This window comes from Myripristis murdjan, chromosome 10, assembly GCF_902150065.1.
Source record: "Myripristis murdjan chromosome 10, fMyrMur1.1, whole genome shotgun sequence".
Classification (NCBI taxonomy): domain Eukaryota; kingdom Metazoa; phylum Chordata; class Actinopteri; order Holocentriformes; family Holocentridae; genus Myripristis; species Myripristis murdjan.
This window is the reverse complement of record NC_043989.1, coordinates 10,736,036-10,747,738: the sequence shown is the minus strand read 5'-3', so window position 1 is coordinate 10,747,738 and position 11,703 is coordinate 10,736,036. Positions and strand designations below refer to the sequence as shown.

General features: G+C 41.3%; 2 protein-coding genes and 1 non-coding gene across 3 annotated transcripts; all 3 read right to left on the bottom strand.

Annotated features, from left to right (window-relative positions):
- Nucleotides 1–1,204: 1,204 nt before the first annotated feature.
- On the bottom strand, nt 1,205–1,286 carry trnal-aag (transfer RNA leucine (anticodon AAG)). Its single transcript has one exon. It is a non-coding gene; the product is annotated as a tRNA-Leu (tRNA).
- An 828-nt stretch (nt 1,287–2,114) lies between these two features.
- Nucleotides 2,115–7,363, bottom strand: aurkb (aurora kinase B). The gene is made up of 9 exons (XM_030061267.1): nt 7,230–7,363; nt 6,673–6,711; nt 5,776–5,860; nt 5,632–5,680; nt 5,170–5,358; nt 4,571–4,709; nt 4,177–4,325; nt 3,641–3,815; nt 2,115–2,898 (listed from the first exon to the last, which is right to left on the bottom strand). The coding sequence occupies exons 1-9, from the start codon at nt 7,236–7,238 to the stop codon at nt 2,725–2,727; spliced, it is 1,008 nt and encodes a 335-aa protein (XP_029917127.1). The 5' UTR covers nt 7,239–7,363; the 3' UTR covers nt 2,115–2,724.
- A 1,052-nt stretch (nt 7,364–8,415) lies between these two features.
- LOC115366555 (F-box/LRR-repeat protein 12) lies at nt 8,416–11,700 on the bottom strand. Its single transcript, XM_030062063.1, has 3 exons — nt 11,359–11,700; nt 11,152–11,227; nt 8,416–10,189 (listed from the first exon to the last, which is right to left on the bottom strand). Exons 1-3 carry the CDS (start codon nt 11,457–11,459, stop codon nt 9,110–9,112), a joined length of 1,257 nt encoding a protein of 418 aa, XP_029917923.1. The 5' UTR covers nt 11,460–11,700; the 3' UTR covers nt 8,416–9,109.
- Between the last annotated feature and the right edge of the window lie 3 nt (nt 11,701–11,703).

The window sequence follows — 11,703 nt, the reverse complement described above, 5'->3', positions numbered from 1 at the left end:
AGACGGAGCAGATCGTTCACTCTAGCATATTAATCACCTAAAATACGCAATTATAATGAGAATATATATTATAATACGTTTGAAAGTAAATGTGTAACAACATGGAATGGCTCACTGGGAAAAATATCCACCAAATATGAGCATGAAAAACAAAAATAACAGTATCCTACTGTCTCAGCGAGGACGGATAAAGGAGAACGTTTGGAGTTTGTTACTCTTTGTTGATCTGTAGTTGATCGTTTGGCGACCTCTAGTGTTTTGTCGTCATAAAGTGTATGAATTTTATATCTAAATATATAATATATAATATATAGTCCATGGTTGGTTGTCATTCTTGTGTTTCTTAGCCTACTGGTAAAGATTTGGGTTAGGATTATGTTAGGTTTAAGGCGTAAGTCTGTTATGGCTTCTTGGCTGGGGTTACATGAATAATTTATCTGACCAGCTAAGAGGCTGCAAAACTGGCTGCATGACTGGGAACACAATAATAAACCACCTTATGTACGCCGACGGTCTGACTGTCTTTCCCCCTAGATGTGTTGAGTTTCAACAGCAGCTGAATGCATGCCGTATATTAAATGCTCAAGCACACATGTTGGCAATAAAATTCTACATGTGGTCAGATAATATTAAGATAAGTGTGTTTAGAGCACATATTATTCCTCTATATACTACCCCCTTGTGGACCAAGTTTAAAAAGTCGAGCATACCTCGGCTTTACGTTGCCAATAATGACTGTACACGGATTTTTTTTTTTTTTTTTTTTTTTTTTTAAGAGATAGTGTAGTACAAGCGACGTGTTTTGTACTGCAAGTCAGCACTTTCCACTCAGGCTGTATGAGAAATCTTATGCATATTTATTTGTCGGATGAATGTTTATCAGAATGCCATTAACATGCTGTCATACTGTCAAATCCTAGTTGTAGTGTTTTAAGACACCTGTCACCCATTTGGAAACATTGGCATTACACATGCATTCATAATAAAGTTGAACTGAGCTAATGTCAGGGAAATACTATAGAAAATGTGAGCCTATTACGAGTAATATCACAGCTGTCGTTTGTCCCACGAAGTGCTTTGTCATTACCAGAAACAGTCGAGGATAATGGTCTTATAATGCATAATGATTATATGGCTAACTGGTACTTTGGTGCAGCAAACTACAACGAGAGTTTGTGTTTAAAACAGTGACATAAATGATTACTGGCAGCGGTGGGATTCGAACCCACGCCCCCGAAGAGACTGGAGCCTTAATCCAGCGCCTTAGACCGCTCGGCCACGCTACCGATGGCCTATACTGACGCCAGATCAGTTTTTGGACATGGACTCCGATAATCTGAGATTTATATATAGATAATACCTTTGTCTCCGAGGGGAACCCACTGAGCAGAATATAAAATTAGTGTAATGGGGGCACAAGCCAACAGAAGGAGTTTTTTTGTAGCCCATAACCCATTCATATTATGAGCAATAAGGAAATAAATTTATGTCCAGCAGGGGGCGCTTTCAACTCACAAGTGAAGTCAGTGGCGCCGCGTTTGATTGAACGTAAATTAAGACGCATTCACTGTGATAGACTTGACCAAGCTAAGGAAAAAAATCTTCTGTAACTTCAACGTTACATGTGAGTTTCAGTCACATGTATAAGACAAGCATGGTGTCTTTCTGTGATTTGGATGAATAATGACTAAACAAAAAAAAAGTCCAACACACCATCTTTCCCGTGGCCATCAGACTTTTTAAGGCCTCAGGTGAAAGGTCACAGAGTCAGAGTGAACTGCCTAACTGGACACCACTGTTAACCGTTTAACTGTGCAATAATTTATATCTGCAGGACTTCAAAATAATGTGTATGATGTGTACAGATATCTTTATTTACCTATGTTCATTTTATATCTGTATTTATTGTTGTAATATTTTGAAGGATTAATGCACATATTGTCATACATAATGCACTTTTTGTTTTTACAAATTTCTAAGGTACTTATTTTTTATATTTCCTTTTTCTTATCATTTAATTCTTTGCTTGAGAATTCAGCAAATGCAACTGACCCAATTTCCACTCTGAAATCAATAAAGCATTTATAATTCTGCTTTTTTTTTCTTTTTTTTTTTAAACTAAACATGTAAATGCATGCCTTGATCTATTACCCCCCAGGATATAGCATGGTCTTTTCCAGTTTCTAATTCTGCTTCATGGAAGAAAGTCTCTTTTTACAGGGGAGTCATAAACCTGCAGAATAAATTATGATTGATAAACACAACTAGTTTACATTTTTTTTCAATATTTATTGACTTCAAGGTATAAAATGAAGGTGAAAAGAAAACTGAAAGATGTGCCCATCCCTGCCCTCCCCAAAAGCACCTTATCCTGAACTATTTGAGAATACATTCAGTTGAGGCAGTGTGTGTGTCAGCACTGCAAGATAGGCAAAATCCAAGCAGAGCTGTCAAGTCAAATTTAAAATCTTACAGATAATTACTGTCCCTAAAAATACAAACCCCACTAGGCGACACACAAAACATAGATAAGGAAAGCAAACTGTACAGTATAAAACAAGTGGGTATGTACTTATACCCGCCATTTGTTTAAAAGTGCCAAAATAATGGCAGCACACCCACGGCAGTGAGAAAGAGGAAACTCTGGCCAACGGCCTCTCTCCTGATTGAGAGGTAAAAGAAATGTTCTCAGGAGGAAAGCAGATTGGCTAAAAGACTGTGGCTTCAGGGTTTCTTCGGAGTAAAGACTGGGGGCAGGACTCGGCGTGAGTGGGCGCGCACCCAGGGGTGGTCGATGACACTCTGCAGCGGGAGACGGCTGAGGGGGCTATGGCGAAGCAGCTTGGAGATCAGGTCGCGTGCTCCGTCCGTGACGACACTAGGGAACTTCAAATCCACCTATGATAGAAAAATGGCATCTTCTCATTAAAAGAGAACCATGTCCCATTTATGATGTTCAACAATTCAGATTTCTGCAGTTTGACAATAACAATGTGACGGTAGGGAAGGGGGTGCAAGCAAAAATGGAAAAGGGGGCAGGGAGGAAGGTCTGATGCCAACTGAGTTCTGCCTTAGCTTACTAGAGAAGGCCGAGAAATGTAAAACTGAATGGCAAAGCAACAGTGCCTGAGAGAGTATTCTTGATTTCTACTGTACATAGATGGAAAAACAGAAAAAAACAGAGAGCAAGAAAGACTGTTAACTACTAGGGCTGAACAATGTATTTTTACATAGTTATCCAGATATGAACATGTGCGATATTAATATCTCAAAAAGAAATGAAATGGACAATATCAAATTTAGGGTTAGGGTTAATCTAAGACACTAAATCGGTCTGTTCTGATCAACAAAATACGTTGGTAACTTCATTTTCTACATCCATTTTGTATTATTATTCTGTTTTTTGAAGAATGATTAATTTTCACTGTTGGTACACCTAAAGTGTGTTGTGCAGCCCTAGTCACTAACCCATTTGGCACAAGGAATGCTTTATGTTGACCGGCATTTTGACCAATCAAACTGGTTACAAATACACTGTGCACGTTGTTACTGCATGGCAGCCCTAATTCAGAGTTCAGTTTGCATCGGCTTAATATCACCAGTGGTGTGCACTGTACACTCAAGCAAAAAAGATCCTAACCTTTGTAATTCTTTTGTATGTCTCCGAGTGGCTTGCTGTTTCAAAAGGTGGATTGCCGACCAAGCATTCATAGCACAGGACCCCAATGCACCACAGATCCACCTTCTCGTCGTGGGAATGTCCCTCAATCATCTCTGGGGGCAGGTAGTCCAGAGTCCCACACATTGTACGACGCCTAGAGAGGTTTAACATACAAACAGTGCATGAAAAAACAGCCAGGCAGCACAGTGTAGACAGCTGTGACAAGACATAGATGTGGAGTATCTGTCAGCTACATTATACTGGTGTGCTCATATGCAGGAGTGAGAATCACTGAGTAACTGGCGATACAATTCTATCACGATATTTTACCCATGATAATAATGTTATCACGATACAGGAGGTTCTGTGGTGTGATGTAAGATAATCAGCTCTGATACATCACAATATTTGTAGCACACACACACACACGCCAAAGAGCGAATTTTCCCAACAGAAAAACAATGAAGTTGCTCATTATCATGATTAATTAAGCTTATTAACTGCTGTTGCCTCACCTTAGAGACGGTGCATGGACCGACCAACCAAAGTCGGCGATTTTCAGCTCTCCACGATAGCCGAGAAGTAGATTTTCAGGCTTGATGTCACGATGAATCACTTTTCTCTCATGGCAATACATGAGAGCATCAGACAACTCCTCCATATACTTAAAATATAAACCGATAATTAGATCACATCACCATCACTCAAACGCTCAAAGTAATGCAAATCAGCTTCACATCAACCAGCTCAACATTCAAACTAATGACAAAGACTTCCCTATGGTGCCATTCAAACACAGAACACTGTTAAAGTTATTGTTCAGCTAAGGAGATTTGCTGACTGCCAACTAACAGGACAAATAAAATAAAAATTAAAACTCTGTCTTTTGAGAGAAATGTTGACTCTTACTGTGGCAGTGCGTTGCTCATCAAATCTGCCATACTTCTGCAGCTCCTTGTACATCTCACCCCGCGGGGCATACTCCAGGATAAGGAAAACCCGTGTTCGGTCATGGAAGTAATTGTAGAAGCACAGGATGTTGGGATGTCTACAAAGAAAGCAGAACAATCGTTTGTTTGTTTTGTTTTGTTTTACAGTGTGGGCATGATATAATCAGCATTCATGCTTCCAAATTATGATAAGAGGAACTCGATAAGGGTTATGATAGTAACACTGACATGTCACCATTTCAGTGAGCTGTATGTGTGAATATTAGCATCTGCCCTCCACCTGAAAATCTATTTTTAAAATCAGATGCACAAAAAAACTGTTTAATTAGACAGAATTACACTATAAGAAACTTGACTTAATAACTTAATATCAATAGTAGTGAATGGAGGGACAGCATGAATAGCACTAACAACCAGTGCACCAGTAACACACAGACACCAGCTGTAATACAGCTCTGAAGCCTGTTGTCATCTAAAAAAACAAAAAAAAAAAACAAAAAAAAAAAAACAAAAAAAAAAACACCAGCAACATGAAAAATCTTCCTCCAGGATACCAACCTAAGATGGGACTGAATCTCGATCTCTCTTCTCAGCTGGTGCTCCACACCTTCTTTCTCCATCTGTGACTTGAACAGCACTTTGAGGGCCACGATTGCTCCCAGCTCCTTAAACCTTGCGAGGTAGACGTTGCCAAACTTGCCCTTCCCCAGTGGTCGACCGATGTCAAAGTCATTGAGGGAGAATTTCCTGATGAAAAATTAAAAGGATACAAATAATAAATGAGAAGATTCATATTAAATATTTAAAAAGAGTGGAGGTCATCACTTAGCTGTTTGAAAGCACATAATTAAAAAAAAAAAAAAAAACTAAAGCAGAACATGACTGAATAAACTCAGTACTAGAATGTGTTTCTGAGCTTGGTGTGTATTTTTTGGAGCTGTCCCCAAAAACAAACAAACAAAAAGCACTAGTAGACAGTCTCAGACGGAGTAATGGTCTTGTAGATGAAAATACACTTACTTAACTGGAAGTGAATTGGAGGATGAGCTGGCACACTCTCTACCAGGGCCTAAATACAATAAATACAAGAAAGACAATCAAAAAAGGCACGTTTCACAGTTGGGCATAATTACTATCTGTGAGTCTGTGTGTGTGTGTGTGTACCTGTGATCGCATTTTTGTCTGAGGCCGCAGGACGTGGATTCACCTGAACACGCTGTGGGCCTACAGACGTGCTCAGAGTTGTCAGCTGATGTTTTGGAGAAAAACAAAACAAAAACACACCTCAGTAATTTGTAACTACTAACAAAGCAACTTCACTCAGGTTGGTCATTCTTGGCACTACCAAGGTATAAATGCACCTGACCTCTTTGTTGACTAGCACAAGCTGTGGTGCTAATGGCAAGCAGTAGTGCAGAAATAGAAAGAAAGTAAAGTTTATTTAGATTTAAAAGCAGAGCGATGAAAGGAGCACATCTAGTGTCTAAAGCCATTAGATGTGCTCCTTCCTTCTGTTTTTTAATCATTACATTGATCTCTAGAGTAGTGCAGGTCAAGTCCACCAGTGTAAAACCCTGCAGGTTATACGGCTGTATTTCCACTGGCGGACCCAGGGGGCAGACATGAGGACCTGTCCACCTTTGCACATTGGTAATAACCGCATACCTGCACAAATCACATTACAGTGAGTTTATATTCTGTGTTGCAAGTGTTTTTTTAACGCAGTGTGTGTCAGGCAACAGAAAATGGTTTGAGGATGTAGGATAAGTTTCCAGTTTGGCAAATTTCGACCAGGACACCTTGTCGCCACGCACTCAAAGTGCAGCCACGCAGTTTTTACTGAGGATTTGAACTGCTCGCCGGTGGTGCTAAAATGCGCCCAACACCATGATTCAAGTGTAAAGTGATAACCACAGGCTGTTTAAATGATTCATGCTAACTATGTGTGATGACAGAATCTGGACGAATCCTCTAAGTGTTCTTGCACAAAAACTAGAATTAACCACAGCGAGTTTAGCAAAGTTGTCAACCTAATTACGTATAGCGATAAATCAGACTTACTGGTCTCTGGAAAGCTCTGGGCTCTTGATTTTCCTTATTCTGTTAAAAAAGGGATTGACATGAGCTTATATTAAACATATATGTCTTGCCATATATCATACTCATTTATAATCAGCTGCAATCTAGTTATAAGGCTAATGAATAGACAATGACCTATGCACAGCATGTGTCGTTTTTAACAATTAGCCTAAGTAGCTACGAACGAGCTACAGCTAATGCTGGACAAAGCTAATACAATGCCACGACATGCAGAATATGCTGGATGTTTTAGGTTAGTTAGCGCTTTTTGCTAGTTCTATGACTTGCTGATTCACTGTTTTAAAGGTTAACGTTATGTTTTAGAGCTATCAGCTCAGTTATTAACAGTTAAATAGCTAACGTTGCCGAGAGGAAACACAACTCAGTCTAATGTTAACACTGAGTTACGTTAGCCAGCTGATCCTGCTAGCTTGACATTTGTTTAGTCGGTTAAATTGTCGCTCATTCAAAATCACACTTTGGTCTGAGCTGCCGGACAATGTGGTTTTGCTAGCAAGTAAGTAAAATATGAACGTTACCTGCATCATGGTGGATAAATATAGCTACAATATGGTCTCGTTACAGGAATATGTACAATCGTCTTCCACTCGTCCAGCTTCCCCGGCCGCCAACGGTTTCAAAAAGCCACTTCGCCAGTCACACTGGTGCGTGATTGGTCGCTGCTGCCATGACAGACGATGCCCATTGGTCAGATCAGCCGCAACAGCAAGAGCGTCAGTGGTGCGGGCTGATGTCAGTCAGAGGAGGTCCCGCCCCCGCCGTGAAGCCTGTGGATCCGTTCCTGTTTACAACTGGGCTGCCAGTACGGCTTGCTAACAAAACCTAATAATGACCTAAAGGTTTTTAACTCTCCCCTTACCTCCAAATTTACTAAGATTTTCTTGATCAGCTGAGATCAATTCAAACCTCCAGAAAATTATTACAATTAAAATTATTACCCAAGTACTTGATGTGTCTTGTTGACTTGGTGAATCATGTTTTTTTCCCTCCCAAATGTCATTCACTATCAGTTCTTCTCAAACCACAACAGGTGTGGTGGTTATGTTCTGTTAGGGCCCTAACGCAGAGAGAAGTTTTGTCATGTTATAGTTCCTCAGTGTCATCCAAAACGCCTATATCAAATTTGTGTAAAATGTTGATATTTCTTATATGTTTCATGAAGCAAAAAAAAAAGAAAAAAAAAAAAAAAAAAGCCTGGTGTCAACTTGTGTACAATATCCTGTACATGTGTACAAAACATTGAAAACGTATCCTCATGATAATTTTATGTTTGCCTGGTTGTCCTTAAAATTAAATTAAATTAAATTAGGAAAAGTGATATTAATCATGTATTTAGAGGTATTAAACACTGAATGGGGTTAAAGTGACCACAAAGATAACAGGAGGGATAAGAAAAAAACATTTGTTACAGCAAACATACAATTGAAGAGTGAAACCTCTCATAAGCATGTTATTCAATCCCATGGGAAATTATAGTGTCACTGTTTGTCTATTCAGTTGTAACGTAAAAGTGGCTAAATCTTTATGAGAAGTTTGGTGACTGTCTAGAAAAGATGACTGACTTGCTATTATTATTTGGATTTTTTTTTTTCATATACCTCCAACAGTCTCTGGACAAAAACAAACAAACAGAAAAAACACTCAAATGTCAAATGAAACTTTTAGAGAATAATGCAACGAAACTACGAGGCACACATAACAGGATACTTTCGGATTGGTTTATTCAAAATAGAAAAAGGCATTGACAGTTTCCCATTCATAATTTCCACCCTTTTTTGAACTGGTGCTTTAAATGCAATTCTTGTTAAAAGCACATATTTTCCATAGTAGCCCTTCTTCTAACCATCAAGACATATTGCAAAAATAACCACTTATGACCATCTAATATAGTTTCATCATTACATAGACACTCACATTTAACCTTCTCTTATTTCATCTCTTCTACAAAGCCTATAGGACAAAACAAATTAGAGAAAACGAAACAAACAAAAAAAAAAAAAAACATGATGAGTGCTGACAAACAGTATGTGAGATTATTATCTGCTGTGCTTCTATAACACCAAAACCAAACTCAAACAGCTGCTTGTAACAGACACCTGCTTATAACACTGTCAACAATAAGCTCCAGTGATCTGCAGTAGTAGGTCACATCTGGTTATGGGTTCAGTTTAGCAGCAACATTTCCTTTCATTTGTTTTGTGCCACAATTGAGTTTCAAGCAGAAGGCTTAAAACACAACAGTGTGTTCTGTATGCATGTGTCAGGTGTGTTTTTTAATGTGTGAGCAATACTTTGGAAAGTGAGGATACAACTTCACTAGTGTTTCGGCTACCAAGAAGGAAATGTTACTGCTTTACCTAGAAGAGTATGATACGAATTAATCTGCAGCTGTTTTGACTTAGTCTGAATTTATCTGCACAGAGCAGTTGGTGAACACAAGGGCACAGCGCGGCAGCAGGACAGCCAGTGAGCGACGCAGACTCGGAATGGGGTCGTTCACGTCCAGTTTCTTGTCGTCTTCATTGGCAGCGTCTCCACTTACAGCCTCACCACTGTGCTGCTGCTGCTCCTCCTCACCACCACCACCACCACCACCACCACCCTCTGCCTCCCCCTCTACCCCAGGAGGACACTGCCGAGGCTGGAAGAAGACATCTGAAAACTCCAGAAGGCGAAGCTCACGGAGCATCCTGCAGCTTCGCAGGATCTGCATCTCACTGAGTGTGCAGGCCCACAGGCACAGACGCTGGAGGTCTTTAAGACGACTGGCACATAACAAGCCTGGCCCAACCTCCTTACCACCCAGACTCAGCTCCTCGAGCCCGAGCCATCCTGCCCCTAGCCCCAGGGAGGCCATCTGTAACTGGTAGCCCTGTCGCCCCGTGATGCCTATTTCCAGAAACTTGAGTCTGGAAAGCCCCTCCACACCAGAGCCGGTGTCCTTGGCGGCGCAGCTCCTGAGCCCGTTAGCGGTCACGCGAAAGGTGTCGCGTAGCTCCAATCGACTGAGCCTCTGCCACGATGTCAGACTCTGCAGGTGCTGGTCTGTGAAAGAGGGCACGTTGTTCAGGACTAACCTCTCAATTGCGATCCCTGAAGGGGAGGTAAGCCCTTTCCCTGTCTTGTTCCGTCCTTGTTGCGGAGCACCAACATTTGATGTGGTCTCCCCGGCTCCTTGGGGACAAGCGGGCTCACTAGGGAGGCTCTGGCTGAAAAAGCCGGGAGGGAGCTCACAGCCACGCAGCTCTAGCACCTGCAGGGTTGGGGGCAGGAGCTGGCAGCTGGGCAAGCCTCTCAGGTCTGCATGCAGAAGATACAGTTTGCGCAGACGTGGGCACTTGGTGGACAAGGCTTTGAGCCAAGACTCAGACAGAAAGATGCCCCCGCGGGCAGAGAGCAGCAAACCGCGCAGCCGCAGGCATCGTAGCCCGCAGCCCAAGTACTGCCGCAGCAGAACCCAGAGTATGCGGGATGTCACCTGACCCACAATGGAGAGTTCAGTTGGGAAAGAGACACACAGAGGGGAAAAAAAGAGAGAGATTTTTTTTGTCAGTACAGAAACACACTAGTCTGTAACTACATCTATTTCAACAGACAGTTACAGCAGCATGTGACCTTTTAGAGCAGGTGTTTATCTAAACATTTTCAACATCAGTTTTGTGTTTACATCAAAATATCTATTTCATTCCCAAAGATTATAGGGCTGCTTCTCTCCCAATTTGATACTATCACGATACTTGGGTGCAGATTCGATATTTATTGCAATATTTAACTACTGTGATTAAATGTTAAGCTTTACTGCGATACTTTAAATTATGCTCTAATGTGTGGTTGTAAAGTTTCACAAGGCTCTGATTACCCTAAAGGTCACAGTGGGTCATATTATAGAGTGATGTCAAGTTTCAAAAAATGGTCTCACTACAATGAAATGGCTCCTATGGGGGCTAACATCATCACACAGGAATAAAAATGGGCTCAATGAATCCACAAGAGTCTCAGCTTTCCAGTCAAACCCAATGTTTTGCAACTCCAGGACTGTTTAAGCCCCATTCTGCACAAATACACCATTATAGCACAGGTCAAAACTTCACATTTGCAAAAACCTGCATGGTTTCTGGTCCAAGCTGCACGGGATCAGGATAAGGTGGGCATGTCTGCAAAGAGGAGACCCCTGGGTGCCCTGAGAACCCATTTTCATTCATGTATCTGGAGGTCGGAGGTCAAGGGACCCCACTGAAAATAGCCATGCTAGTTTTTCCCAAAATGCAACCAAACTCTGAAGCAAATATTGTTCCTCCATGCCAACAACCCAGCATGACATAGCTGACATCAATCATTTCCTCAGGTCGTCTAGTTCCATATGATCCCACTATGTTTACTTTAATGTTTTGTTTTTTTTCCCACAACTAAAACATTACACCTGACACCAAACACTCTTACCCCTTTCCACGCAGTGAGATCAACAAGTCTCCACAGTCTCTGGTCTTTGACAAGCCGTCTCCATCTCTTACACACTCTGGAAGGACACCGTCAAACACACACTCATGTGACATCAGTCATATAACAAAGGAGGGCACTGACTTTTCCCTACACACGACGCAGAACAAGTAAAAAAACACTGGCGGAAAGAGTTCAGTTCCCCCTTACCTTCCGGCTCGGACGAGCTCCCGCACACCGAGATAGGACAAAATGTCGATTAAGATATTCTCGGGGAAGTAATCTAGATTACAGATTTTGAATTCATCCATTTTGTAAACAAAACTCTTGAACACGGACAAAATTTCTCGACGGACACACGTTGCGCTCCGATCAGGGGTCCTGAGGAAACGCTTGATAATGAGACAGGTCGTACCTAGCGAGCTTTAGCGACTTTATGATAAAATATCACGACCCGGCGACTGTCTCTAAACTCAAATCTCAAGAAAAAGCGCCCATCTCGCTTTTTTTGCAAACAACTGGCGAATACCTGCCTCTATACATATGCGGTAATGT

Coding starts and splice junctions, on each gene's coding strand:
- aurkb (XM_030061267.1), bottom strand. Junction 5,681..5,775: donor AGACAAAAATGCGATCACAG/GTACACACACAC, acceptor TATTGTATTTAG/GCCCTGGTAGAGAGTGTGCC. Junction 5,359..5,631: donor TCCAATTCACTTCCAGTTAA/GTAAGTGTATTT, acceptor ATTTTTCATCAG/GAAATTCTCCCTCAATGACT.
- LOC115366555 (XM_030062063.1), bottom strand. CDS start 11,459: ATGGATGAATTCAAAATCTGTAATCTAGATTACTTCCCCGAGAATATC. Junction 11,228..11,358: donor GAGCTCGTCCGAGCCGGAAG/GTAAGGGGGAAC, acceptor GTGTCCTTCCAG/AGTGTGTAAGAGATGGAGAC. Junction 10,190..11,151: donor ATCTCACTGCGTGGAAAGGG/GTAAGAGTGTTT, acceptor ATTGTGGGTCAG/GTGACATCCCGCATACTCTG.